Raw genomic sequence first — 14,461 nt, 5'->3', positions numbered from 1 at the left:
GGGTGAGAAAGTATTTTCCATCCTGGGGATTCTTGTAGTCTTGCCTTTTTCCTATGTTCCTGCGGTACCTGCGTCAACCTGCTGATATTTGAAACCTACTAGCATTTTATTATGGTTTTTTAAAACTGACAATCTGTACAAGAGAGCCTTTATCTGTGATTGATGTTCCTGGATACTACTGTAATTGACAGGAAAACAACAGCAACAATTTATAAAGGGGGACTACAGTATATTGAAGTTACTTCCATTGCCACATACCTATGAACATCCTATTGCCCCAATAATTCTCCATAAGAACCACAAGTCTGTACTTAAAATGAGCCACACAAGAATTACTTACAAGCACTCAAGCTAGCGCAATAAACAGCAAGCCGAGTCATTTTCTTCAGAGGGGATTGACCAGTGAGAAGAGCACAAATCTACACCGTGACATGACAGGAACCTATCCTAACAAGCAGCCATCTTCTGCCCAGCTAATTACAGTGGTACCTCCTGTTATGAACTTAATCTGTTCTGGAAGCCCGAAACCGTTCTTAACATGAGGCGCGCTTTCGCTAATGGGGCCTCCCGCTGCTGCCGTGCGACTTCCGCTCCCATTCTGGGGCAAAGTTTGCTACCAAGAGATCTACTTCCGGGTTAGCGGAGTTTGTTACCTGTAGCATTCGTAAGGAGGATGGTACATAACCGGGGTTCCACTGTACAGAGTTTGGAAGAAACAGAACAGTTCTTTTTCTCCCTCCCCCTTAGCACAAGGGTTGCTTGCAACTTGCCACCAGAAATGGCTGGCCAGGGTGTCCATGAGTTTTCAGAATATGCACCCTATGCCACTTCAAGAGGCAGCCCTGCTTGTAACAACATTTCTGGCATGAAGCCTACCCAGACTGGATTAATGAAGAGGAGGTGCTTCTTTAAAATATGACAAAACCCAGAACTGGAGCCCTACTCATGATCAACCCTGGCTGCATGAGCTGATCCAATGACATATTTTGGGGAAATTAAAATCGACAAGATGTGCAAGTGTTGTTTGACAGATCGAGCCTCAGGATAATTTTAGATGCCTGCTGAAATATCCAGAGTTAGGTGGTGGCACGCCTGTAGCGCCATTGCAGACAGGCATGTAAAAAGCTCCCATAATGCACTAGAGTTAGACAGGAGGAGAAAAGTGCCAAACGAAAAAAGACCTTTCCGATGTCAAGTTTCTAACGTCTAATTTAGACCCCTCCCAGGGTGCTGCAAATATCTTCAAAGCGGTGCATCTTTTGTGTCCTGCCAAACTTATGTCATATGAAAATGCAGTTCTACTGATGGTTTACCTTTGTTCCCTGCATTTCCTCCCTTCATTAACAGGAATGCTCAGCCATTACCCATTTTTATGTCAAGAAACCCCAATCTAATTGTTTTAAACCAAAGCCTCAAATTCTTATTAAGGATATTTATAAGTCTCTCACATAGCAGATCTATCAAGTGTTTGAACTAATAAGAAAAAAGGCTGTTTATACAACAGCCTCTTTCAATCCCCACTTCTTTATCCTGGGTACATGTATATGACATGACAAACTCTACTTTTATTCCCTGAAGGCAAAAGTCTAATATTATTGGCACGGGTTGTGGGTAAGCATGGTACAAATGAAAACAAAGCATCGTGCACGGGTAAAATTAGTACGTGCTTGTTAGAAAAGAGAATATGTTTTTTGTAGAAAAAGAAGACCTGCAAGTTCAATTAAATAGCCATTTGCACAGCCAGGGAAGTCAATTGCTTCTTAATTGAATCACTTTCCCCACCCACATTTTTCTGATAAATTCTCTTCCTAAGCAGACCTTTTAATTTAATGCGGCATTTGAAGTATTTTGAGTGCTTGTCTAAGGGAGTAATACACTCTCCGGTAAACCTATTTATAGGCAAGACTCAATGTAAATCATCCTGCCCAAAGTAATTTACCCAATATATAGCATTTATTCATGAACACTATCATTCTTTTAAAAGGAATAAAAATCTTTTAAATACTGCAAAATTCATTAAGAAGGGCAAGCTACAGAGCAAGTTTTTATTTAAAAAAGAAAAACCTTCTATACACATGCCCTGATCCAAATGAATGCCCATGGAGTCCTGTTTTTAGAATCTAAAATATCAGTAGTCAGCTGTTAGTCATGGAAAGGGGAATGGGGCGGGGGATAGAAGCGTCCCGAACAGCCAATGATCAGGGTTTTAGGTAAAAAAACATTAAAAGGAGACTCCATGTGTACAACTCGGGCTGTTAGAATGGAGAAGGTATACAGGTCTGACTCTGTATAAGGCAGTTTCCTATGTTCCTTCCATGTTTCTTATGGTCCTAGCTGTAATTTCACCCACTTTTCAGGAAAGCTTTCAGGAAATGTGTACTGAAACAATGGATAAACCAATGAACAATTTTCAGTGAAAGATTTTTTTCTTTCACTGCAAAACTCCATCCCGAAATCAAATCAACCCCAGATTTAACTTTGTTATCAACCTGTAAGCTTATAAATTGATAGAGGAACAAAGACACCTTATTGTGATGTGTAGTTTAGATACAATGTTATTTTTGCTTACATTCCACTTAACAAGACGCAAACAATATTAACAACGAAGAGCTCTGTGGCTACTTAAAGACCAACAAATTCATTATGGTGAAAGCTTTCATGGATGAACATAGGCTTTCAAAGGGGTGGGGGGAGATAATCACACAGGCACTGAACTTGTAGGTGGTCCATTCTCATTATTCCTCTCAAGAATTATGCTGACAGCTTGTTAGCCAGAACTGCAGACGACACATACAGTTTTCCAGCTGCAACACATATCAGCTTTGCTGCAAGCGTGTTAAAAGTCAGGTCTCTTACCGTGAAGTAGAACTGTTCTGTCTCCTGCTGATTTGCCCGTCTCTTGGCAATGCTTGGCTTGCTCATGAAGGTTTCAGAGACTGTTGATTTTACAGACTCCATCGAGTTGCTATACTGGAAGCAGTCAGAGACATCAAAATCCTCAATGGTGACGATATCCTGGATAGTCTGCAGTGTGGCTTCCATTGTTTTCTTAACCTGACAGAGTGAACACAAGAGAGGAATTATAAAGGGGGGGGAGGGAGAAGAACAAAGGTGAGAATGCAGAGGAAAATGCCTTGTTATCACTCGGTTTGTCATTTACTGCAACTGAGGGTCTGTGATTCCCAAGCATAACACAACACAGCTAATAAACAAGAACAGGGTCTACAGAGAAAAGTGGCTGAGAGGAGACTAAGGATTTAATCTTATGCACACTTTCAATTAACATTATAGCATAGGTGGAACAAATTCATGAAACTTGGACCAAAACGTACACAACTGTACATCTAACATTTGCTGTTTGGTTGCCTTAAAAAAATGTGCCTGAACTGAAGCTTATATGTTTTTATCTTCTCAGCTGCCCTTACTTTCCTCCAACGTATTGTCCAGACTATGGTAAAACAGCAAGGGGAAAGACCAATAAAAAATGGAATTTGTTAGCTTACCTCTTCATTTTCGATCTTCAGCGTGGATAGCCTAGACTGCAGCTGCTGACACCTCTGCACTAACTCACTCTGCACGGGCTGCTGGGCACACAGCTGGGACACCTGGAAAAGAAATGGAACTTCTGAAAGTTTCTAGACATTTGATTCTTCAGCTCTGCACATGTATGAGAGGTGTGGACTGGGCCACGGAACAAATGAAGTCATAGGGTTTCATAGGAGAAACGGCTCAGGACCGCAATACCTCAAGGACTGCATCTCTCCATATGAACCTACCCAGAACATGAGATCATCCTCTGAGGCCCTTCTTTGTGCATCTCCTCCATGAGAGGTCTGGAGGGTGACAACATAAGAACAGGCCTTTCCTGCAGTGGCTCCCCATTTGTGGAATGCTCTCCCCAATGAGGTTTGCTTGGTACCTTCATTACACACCTTTAGGCACCAGGTGAAAACATTCCTCTTTAAACAGGCCTTGGGTTGACTTGACATTGAATGCCCTTTTAAATGTGCTGTGGAAGGGGTTTTATTGGTTTGCTTCTGTTCCAAGTTTTGTTATGTATTTTATATTTTTTATATTGTAATGATATGTTGTGTAAACTGCCCTGAAATCTACAGGTGTATACAAAACAAACAAACAAACAAACAAACAACAAAACAAAACAAAACATTCTTTCAATGCAGGGGCTTTTCCTTGGGCAATGGAACAATCTCCCCATCTCCTCACCATGTACTTCCCTAAATTGATTCTGGGTTTTCCTCCAACCCTCCAGAGAAGATTTGGGACTGGTGAGAGGAGATAGGGAGGAAAGTCCTTTTGTGCCATCATAAATACTTAATGCATATTGCCTATAGCTTTTATTGGACCAGCACTAACCTGTGGGCAGGGATGAGAGACAGGGTCAAAACTGTCCCAAAAAAGAATTGCAGAGATACATGTAACATGTAGGTAACCCAAAATCTATACTGTTTGGTTCAAGCAAGATTTCTACCCATTATTAACAGAGATAATTAAGTATTTAAGCAAATTTAATGTTGTAAGAAAACACAAGGGACAAGGACTCACAAAAAAATTCCATCCACACAAAAATTGCAGAGGATGTGATTGGCTTGGGTTGGTTGATTTATCTTGGCTTAATAAACTGAGGTATGAGCCTTTTACCTGTATTCACAGGCCTCTTCTTTCTGCTCTTTGCACAACTCATGATCAAACCATGATGAAGTTTTGAATTAAACATAGTTTCCTGTTTTGTCCTAAGTGGGAAAACATGCTTACCAGTTTCAGACAAGCAACGATCTTAAAGCAATTCCAAACCATGGTTTGAAATTCTGCTCCTTACTGAAGCTGGTAACTATAACTTCCCAGTTGGGATGAAATGGTAAACTGTGATTAAATTCCTAGTTTAATCATGGTTTATAACAAGCAAAGAGAGATGGGACTGATGTGCTGAAGAAGAAAAAGCTTGTTCATATCTTAACTTATGAAGCCAAGATATGATTATCCCAATATAGTATCTTAATCTTCCATTCCCTGCTCAAACCTGTAACATTAAGGGTAACTCAACATCTGCATGCTCAAATTTAAAGAAGCAGCCTATTTTTATTTTTTATTTTTAATCCTGAACTTCAAAATACATTGTTGGAGGAGAGTTTCTTTCAAGCTTTGATTGCCAGTTAAATCCACTGCTGGATGTGCATCTAGCCCTTGGGCAGATTTCAAAGCAACAAGATGATGCTATAAAAAAGACAAAAATCCAATACAGCTCTGTGGGGGGTAAAAACCAATGGAAGGTTCATCATTTGCTCCGACATTTGAACATATTTCAGAACCACCATAAGCCTCTATTATTGGGACAAATATGGGGGCTGATGGCTACATGAACTACTGTATTTTCAGATTTCACTGAAGTATTAGAATATTAGAATATATTAGGATATTTTACATTTGCTTATAATCTTGGGACACCCAAATTCAAATCCTTACTCAGCCAGGAAGCTCAATGAGTGACTCTGGGCCATCTCTTAGCCTAACCTTTCTCACAGGGTGGTTGTGATGATAAAATGGTGGAGGGAAGAACTATGCATGCCACCATAAACTTGGAGGAAAATTGGGATGTAATTGTAATAATAATCATAAATTTGGGGTTATAGCATATACATGAGATTACAATTACCAGAGCAGATATGGAATTTAATGAATTTTATAGTATAAAACAGAACTCTTGATAGTACCTGCATCACTGAGATATTCTCACTTCCCAATGAATGCAGACATACAACAACAAATTTAACATTAAGTAATAAAGATTTTCTAACACTTTTGTTCTCCATAATAGTGACATGAATCAAGATAAGAGATTGTGCCCCTTTGAATAAAGTTGTAACACCCTGCATGGGATCCAATGGTGCTTGCTTCTTCAACAACATGAACTCTAATATATCGCAGCTGTGTGCAACAGCTAAGAAAATTCCATGGATAAGAACACTGAAAAAAGACCTAATGCAAAGCATCTGTGATAACCGTCTCTTGGGAGTAGATACACTAGATGAAGGAAACATGCAATAAATACCAGAGGAATATGCAATGAAATACCAGGCTTCAGTTTTATGGCTCACCATCCAGCATGCACAATTATCTGCCTTTACAAGGTATCTTGTTATATAGGAAGAGCTCGGGGGAGAGGGGGGGACAAAAATGGATGACTTTGCTATTCTTAGTTGGCACGTTAAATTCAGTGACAGGTTTTACAGAGGATTCTGTTTCCTATGCTGTGAATTAGTGGGGGGAAACTCAACTTGGGTGACCCACTGGATATATAATGCAAACAGTCAGAGTTTTACATGCAGATATTAAGGGGGAAAGTCTCAAGAAACAAAAAACTAACTTACAGGTTGGGATGAAACATGTTGATACCCACCTTTGAATTACCCTAACTCTTGTATATTTTCAGTAGGGCACAAAGACTCCTTTTCCCCCGGTGGCTTTTAATAGTTAATATAAACTGGGGTTATAAATTGGGGCTATTGTGCTATGGTCTGTAGTTTATCTCAACGATGGATTTATTTATTTTTTCCTTTAGTATTACTATGAAATTGATATTTTTAAAGTTTTTTATATTGTACTTGGATTTGTATTTTTGTAAATACAAAAAGTGGCCTATAAATCCATTCAATAAATAATAAATTAAAGCACTGAATTTGAGAGCTCATTTCTCAGGCCTGATTCACAGCCATTTTCCAACATTTGAACAACAGTGATCACCATGAGGAGACAGATTCACAAGACAATAGTTGTACAAGTTAGGTCTTAGAGAAGCAAAAGAGTCTCTTATGAAGGAAGGAGACCAGCTTGAAGAGGATATCATTAGAGCAACCAGCATAGAAAACATATAACTAAATAAATTAATGTCCAACAGAGCAGAGTTTGTACTACTGAGTTTTCCAAGAGAGCCACCAAATAGATATGCAATGAAATACCAACCTTCACTTTTATGGTTCACAATTCAGTGAGCGATTCCTGTACATACTACATAGTAATGACATTGAGCTTCAACTCTCTTATTTATCATGGTGCTAGGAAATACTGGTAATCTCTACAGTAAATTATTTCCCCAATTAATTTTATTTTAAGGGTGAAGCAAGTGAATCACTTCTTTTCTAAGAAGCCATCGTTATTACAAATGAGAAGATACCACAAACTGATACTACAGATTCACTTTCTCTTCTTACCCATTAAGATATATAATTAGGACATTCTTCCAGAATTTGATGCCCAGGCTGAAGGCCAAGATGTCAAGTCACTGACCAATTCAAGAGAACGTGCTTGATTCCCTCCACAATCCTTATTGTGACTGGACTGGAAATTCCATTAAATGCTTATTTATGAAAAAGAATAAAACTAACCATGTCTCCCATGTGCGGCTGAAACTCAAACTTCATGGGTGGGCAGAAGACATTGTTGCACATCTCCATGAGGCGCTGCTTGTCGCTGTTGGCATCCAAGTTCTCCACAGCATTCTCAATGGCATCCAGGCCCTCGTGCTTTGATTGTTCTAAGTTCAGCTCTGCTGACAGGAATGTCCTGAGTGCCCTACCGAGGCTGGCATGATACCCCAGGTCACAGCACTGCTGGAAAATAAAAATAAAAAAAGAAAGGCCATCTGAAACTCAAGAAGCTCTACAGGACACAGAGGTTATAATTTAGCAATGTTTTACATGCATTACTCATCATGTTGATTTCGGTCTCAGAAGGTCCAATCCGCTAGACAAGAAACATGAAACTGATGTCCAGAGCTACGTAAGTTATGTTTGTACTAAAAGCTTAAAATCTTGTTTAATAGTTACACCATGTTTAAAAGTTACACCATGCAGCCAATTTTGGATTGTATCAAATTTTCTCATGTGATTGAGCAAGTCTTAAGCTGGCAACATGGGTTTCTGCGGCTGCTTATCAGGTAGAATCAATGAAATGGACCCAGCTCAATTAAACAATCTAGAACTCTCTGCTTAATATTGATCTGCCTTACCAAGCCTAACTCACACTTGCAGATGTACTCCAGCATTCTGGATTGGTACCACTGTGTGTGCTTCTCTCCTGCTCTCAAGCCTTTCAGATTCACTCCCTCTCTGGTTGTTGGTCCTGACTGCTGGGTAATTATGCTCATCTTGCAACTCTGATCTGTTAAGACTGGGTGACCTGATTTACCAGCTCCTGCTCATATCCTAGCTCATGGGTAGGCAAACTAAGGCCCAGGGGCTGTATCCGGCCCAATCACCTTCTAAATCTAGCCCATGGATGGTCTGGGAATCAGTGTGTTTTTACATGAGTAGAATGTGTCTTTTTATTTAAAATGCATCTCTGGGTTATTTGTGGAGCCTGCCTGGTGTTTTTACATCAGTAGAATGTGTGCTTTTATTTAAAATGCATCTCTTTCAGTAAACTGTAGTTGGGGACAATGGAGAAAGGTCTCTGAAGAGGATCTTAAGTAAGCGCTGCAAGGGATTGGACCTTCTCAGTGGCAATGACCAAGCTTTGCAACGTCCTTGGACATATTTGCCTGACACCAACTTTGTTAACTTTCAGTTACTAAAGTCCACATGCCTTTAATGATATCTACAGCGGTACCTCGGGTTACATACGCTTCAGGTTACATATGCTTCAGGTTAGACTCCGCTAACCCAGAAATAGTGCTTCAGCTTAAGAACTTTGTTTCAGGATAAGAACAGAAATAGTGCTCCGGTGGCGCGGCGGCAGCGGGAGGCCCCATTAGCTAAAGTGGTCTTCAAGTTAAGAACAGTTTCAGGTTAAGAACAGACCTCCGGAACGAATTAAGTACTTAACCTGAGGTACCACTGTATTTGGAGACTCCATTGAATTGTTTTCAATACCTTGTTTCTACTGTTCTATACAGGAGTACCAACTTCAATAAAATTGGGGGGGGGAGAGCCCCACCCTGCATAATCAATCACATGACACAGTGCATACAAACCATTTGAATGGCAATGTCCATCAACTTGGGGGGAGGCGGCCCCCTCAAATATTTTATTGGGGGGGGTGAAGGCCCCTCAGCCCCTAGGAGTTGTCTCCTATGGTTCTACCCACTGCTTTGGGGTGTATGAGATGTTAGGGGAGGGGTAGTGCTCTTTCTGGGGTAGTTTGACCACCTTTCCCCACCCTGTACTTAGCTCACACCTGTGGCTCCTAAAAGCTGTCAGCATGTGACAGCACCCACACCAGGGAATAGCTTTGGCTGGCTTGCTAAACCAGGTGCGGATAGCCAATGGGTCTCAAACCCTTGGTGTGTTGAGGACTTCCCCTGCATGTGAAGACAGACTCTAGCGGATTGAGTGGATGAGACCAATAGCAGTCAAAAAGGTGGTTTCTGCATGTGCTGTAGAAGGAAGTGAGGGGCAAATGGGGTTCGTCAACCCGGGAAGGCAGCCCATCTAGGAGAAGGAAAACTCTGGTCCTCCACTGCCTTGAGGGACATCTTTGGGAGAAGAAAAGGCTAAGGAGCAAGCCCTACACAAATCAGGTGTGGAGTCCTTAAGATGGTTGGATTGCACCTTGTATGACTCCTTCCAGAAACTCCTGCAGCCAAGCTGGTGCCTAACGTATTGCTCTTCTTTCCTTTGGACCACATGAGGGAGGCTGGGGGGGGGGTCCTCATCATCTGGGCAGCCCTAGGCCTCCATATCCACTGCCCAGGCTTGAGTCCTGGGGAGGTCACTTCGGTGCTGCTAACACCGCAGTTTGACTTCGCCCCTGGAGGCACACTCAATTGTCCCTTGAGACAGACAGATGCCAACAACAACATTCAACTACTTTTACTGTCAGCTTATCTTACTCCTGAACTTTATTGTGTGAAGGGTAGGAATGCAATATATGAAACAAATACTAAAATGTTCACTCAGATTTTGCAGATCGAAGGAAAGAAAGTGAAGAAAAACTTTAAAAAGGAATCCCTTTAGTCAAGCTCTTCCTGCACTTCTGACAACTTTAGCATATTGTTCTTGAAAGCCAATCTGCTATCCAAACCAAATCATATTACTTATGGGAAAGAAGCTCCTGCCATTTCTTCATCAGAAGCACATTTGATTCCCCCACCTTTTTAAAAGAAATCAGTAGACCAAAATAAAAAAGAGAGAGCGTGAGCAAAAATTAAATATGCTAGGAAGCCATCCAAAAGGAGGAAGAGCCCATCTGCTTGATGGATGCCCTCCTCTGGAACTGAAATCAATAGACTCTCCTCCTGCTGCATAATTATTTTGGGCATGGGAGAGGCAGGGCATGAAAATAAATGGGAGAAAAAGAAGGGGAGGACGGAAAAGGGGAAAGGGAAGGGAAGGAAAGGACTGCAACCCGAGCCACCTTCCAACGCTTTTGAAACAAGTCTTGCCATGGCCTGCCACAAGATGCCTGGGTACAGTGCCAAGAGGCTGTGGAGTGTGGCAGGTGTCGAGCTCTTATAAAGCAGCAGCAGCAGCAGTTGCTGGCTTTATTGGAAGCGCACAATGGAAGGACGTTCAATTCAATCAAGATGCACAAAGACCAAGCAGAAAAACAAAAGCAGCTTGATTGAGAATTTGCACATGCAGAGGGTGGTTCATTGGGTAAAAAAGCCGTTCAAGCAGTTGCAGCTTTGCTGTCGCACTAAAAGTCCATGTTTTACACAGCACAACTGGAGGGAAACTGGCTTCGAGTGAGAATTAGAACCCTCTTAAGAGGTCAAAACTTAAGAGAAGCACATGGGTCAATCTACTATGAATCTCCCATTGTGGATGGATCCCCCTTGGATGCAGTTGGCAAAATACATCCACAGTATTTGGATTTATCTTTGTAAGGAAGACCAGATAGCCAGTCTCTCTCTCTCTCTCTCTCTCTCTCTCTCTCTCTCTCTCTCTCTCTCTGTGTGTGTGTGTGTGTGTGTGTACCTGGGTGCATGTCTCCATCCACAGAATGAAAGAGGAAAACAGTTATTAATATTTTATAAGCCACTTCCATACAAAATCTGGAGGATTATATTAAGACAACAGCAATGTTTTCCATCTTTATAGCAACTGTTGGCAGTAAACATTTTTCAGCACTCCTTCCCCATCCATAACATCTACAAATGTGCAAAATAACATATTTATAAGTGTGTCTGTCTCACTGGACTTTTCTAGGTTATATAAATGTTTGATGGAAACGTTCTCCAAGGAAATCAATGTTTTATAAGAATTTAATGATAGCTCATCCAAATTCACTTCTCAGCGTGACAGCTGATTAACCCATTACTAGCTAGGAGACTTTAAAAGTGCTAACCTGGAAAGCCAAAGGCCAAGAAAATACTCTGCACTTCAAAATTCAATTCAGAATACTCCATAGCTGGTCACTAGGGAAAAAATGCTGAAGAGAGGGGCCATAATGAGTATAAATGCAGCAGTGCTAGATACTGTGAATGGCTAAAATAAATCAGTACTAGGAAGATCTCGATTTGTGTATTTTATTTTTTACCAGTAGTTCTTAAGCATCACTGATGGGAGGAATACTCTTCAGGTTTGCTTGTTTTCTGCAGGTAAGCTTCTATTCTTTCCTTAACACCACCAGACAGGAGGATGCCTGAACAATTATGCAAATTAAATCTTAATGGCTGCATTTGTCTTCTGTGGCAGTCAGGCAATAAGCTATGCAGGGGAGTCATGCACACCCCTCCACTGCAGTTGCTTCCTGGGCTAAAGAGACCAGCCTCTCCATCCACTGCAGTGCCACAGTCTGGATGAATATCATTCTATCTCCTTGCTCATCAGGTTGATAATGGAGCAAGGGAGGGTTAAAGAATGAGTTAATTCTCCATAAGTTGGTACAAAAAAGGTTTTTCTTCAAGATGCAGTTGGAGAGTACTCATGACTGTCTTATTTCTGTTGCTGTGCAGACTGGCACAGAATGATGGCTGTGTTGGATCTGAAGCTCCAATTTACAACATTCTGAGGGTGTGAAGAATTTTGGTGGTGAATAGTGTAGAAGAATTGTTGGAGACAGAACTGGAAAGACTTGCAAAGCAGAAACAGAAGGCTGAAGTTGCAGGACTTTGGCAACTTCGAACTTTTTGGACTTGCTGAGAACTTTAAGCAAGGACTCTGAAAGTTGAAAACCCTCTCTGGGCTCAGAGAGAGAAGCCTTCCTGAAGCAACTGTGTATAGTTTGTGTGTATAGTGCATTTTGTGTTTACTACACTTTGTCTGCTGTGGGGATTTTAATTGCATTGCTGAACTTCTAACTGTGCATAGTCACCCAAAAGGTTATTACGTACAAACATGCAACAGAGAGCAATATGCATCTGCAGCCATGATCTAGATTGGGGTGCACAACCTGCAGCCTTCCAGATGTTGTTAGACTACACCTCCCATCCCTGATCACTGGCTATGCTGTTTGGGGCTGATGGGAGTTGTAGTCCAGAAACATCTGGAGGGCCACAGGTTGTGCACCCCTGATCTAGATGAACACTGGCTGGTGCTCTGCATTTCCTCAACCTATTCACACCATATTGGGTAGGTGGGGTCTGGGCTTTGGTGAGGCACCAGTGAAGCTTGGAGGGCAACCTCTGCTTCAAAACAGGAATTTTAAGCACCCAATCAGATTGGGATACAAATCTGGGGTCTCAATGGGCTGGATCCAGACTGAAGGTAGCCACACCTGCTGTAAATGGTACTAAATAGTAACAGTCATTATAAAGCAATAAAATGCCCAGTGCATTTGGTTGATGACAACTTTCCTCAAAGGACATTGATAGCACATATAAATAAATAAAAAATAGCCATAATTCAGACAATTATAAACAAAGATTGAAATATTTTTAACTGTTCTAATTAAGTTCTTGTTTTCTCTGTAATTAAAAAGTGGATTGTAGTGAGCTTGCATTACTCTTAATTTCTTTATCTTGCTAATTCCTTCCTGCTTTTCATGTACTATAAAGATCCATAGATTGTATTTTTTAATCAAGTGTGCCTTCTTTTAAGAACTTGATTATGTTGTAAATCCTTTCATATGCCTGTTTTTCCAACAAGGAGGTTAGAAAGCTTCATTTTATATATCTATATATTATCTATCCAATATTTTGCAGAACTCAAGTGTGTCTGATGACAGTTTATATTAAGATCAGTTGAGGTTACAAGGTTTATTCCATGTTTAATGAATTTTATTGTCATGGGTTGTTCTACTATAATTACTGCCCACATTTATAAACATAACATTGCCATTCATTTCTGACTGTATTTCATTTTTATGGAAGCCACTTAGTGAGGACATTTGCAAGCTAAGGATGCATCTCTTTCCCCCTTTGCCTTTGATACCTGAGATGAGTGTTTTCAAGGCCCATCTAGTCATGTTACCTTTTTAACTTTTTTTTAATTTATTTTTAAATTGTTGTAACCTGCCCTGGAACCAGTTTGTGAAGGACAGGTAACAAATTTACTAAATATTTTAAATAACAATTATGTACATTATGGCCATCATTATATATTTGTTCTTTCAGTGCTGTCATCTACCAAAAAGCAGTCAGCATTTTATTGTTTTGCCTCTCATTTTCCTTCCTTCCTTCCTTCCTTCCTTCCTTCCTTCCTTCCCCTCGCCTCCTTTCTTTTTATTCTGCGAAATACCCCACCCAAACCCAGGAGCTGGTGTTTAGGCAATACATACGTAATACCAGCCAAATAACATAAATTCTTATCTCAAACTACTTCCTTGCTTCAGTCTCAAGAGCCATCTAAAACTGCACCAGAGATCATCGGCCAAGTTTAAAAGCCACCATAGCAGAGGTTTAGAAATATGATTGGTGTTTTTATATTTTAGGGTTGTCTAGACATAGAGGCCAACATCTCAGTGTCCACCCCAGCAGTTCCCCACTGGAATCTTCACCAGCTTAATGCCAATCTTATTAGCCAGCTGAGCTCTATGGCTGAGCCAACCCCTGCCCCTCCACAAGCATCCTCAGCTAGGCAAACCCATTTTTCCATTAGTGCAATATTTATTTAGCATAAAGGATTAGCATCAGTTCAAAGGGTTTCAGCAAATTCAAAACCATCAGGGAATTGTTACAACTGAATGACTGCATTAAAACCTCCAGTTGTTCTGATTAACAATGAATTCAGCCTGCAGTTCTAAGCAGTCCAAGTGCGTCTTTCATTGGTATGGGTGGGCTTTTGCAATTTATGCCTTCTTAATTCTGAGTGGATGGCTTCTGCACAAAGAAGAACAGCATGGAACAGTTAGGCCAAGGGAGCCAACTTTTGGTTTGCTTTCACATTTTTCAAATACTGCTTGAACACTTATTGTTAGAATATGGTTTCCCCAAACATTAAACCCGATTTTTATACTTACTGTCTCAACAGATTTAACATGTGATGTGAATGCAAGGGCAGTAGCACGGTGGCAGAGCACATGTAGAGAGTCCAAGGCCCAAGGTACTGCCAGGTAGGACGACTTG

General features: G+C 40.8%; 1 protein-coding gene across 5 annotated transcripts in view; it reads right to left on the bottom strand.

Annotated features, from left to right (window-relative positions):
• The window catches only part of SRGAP2 (SLIT-ROBO Rho GTPase activating protein 2), a 204,421-nt gene that overhangs the window by 52,029 nt on the left and 137,931 nt on the right, over positions 1-14,461 (bottom strand). For 4 of the 5 annotated variants that reach the window (XM_053393341.1, XM_053393345.1, XM_053393342.1 and 1 more), the window contains 3 exons: positions 7,401-7,625; positions 3,504-3,605; positions 2,857-3,054 (listed from right to left, as the gene is read on the bottom strand). In XM_053393341.1, the coding sequence (XP_053249316.1) occupies positions 2,857-3,054; positions 3,504-3,605; positions 7,401-7,625 (525 nt within the window). The remainder of the gene's footprint in view (positions 1-2,856; positions 3,055-3,503; positions 3,606-7,400; positions 7,626-14,461) is intronic. The other variant, XM_053393343.1, reaches the window with a different exon arrangement.

This window comes from Podarcis raffonei, chromosome 6 (assembly GCF_027172205.1).
Source record: "Podarcis raffonei isolate rPodRaf1 chromosome 6, rPodRaf1.pri, whole genome shotgun sequence".
Classification (NCBI taxonomy): domain Eukaryota; kingdom Metazoa; phylum Chordata; class Lepidosauria; order Squamata; family Lacertidae; genus Podarcis; species Podarcis raffonei.
Note: the sequence above shows the minus strand (reverse complement) of the source record. Positions and strands in the feature narration are given on the sequence as shown.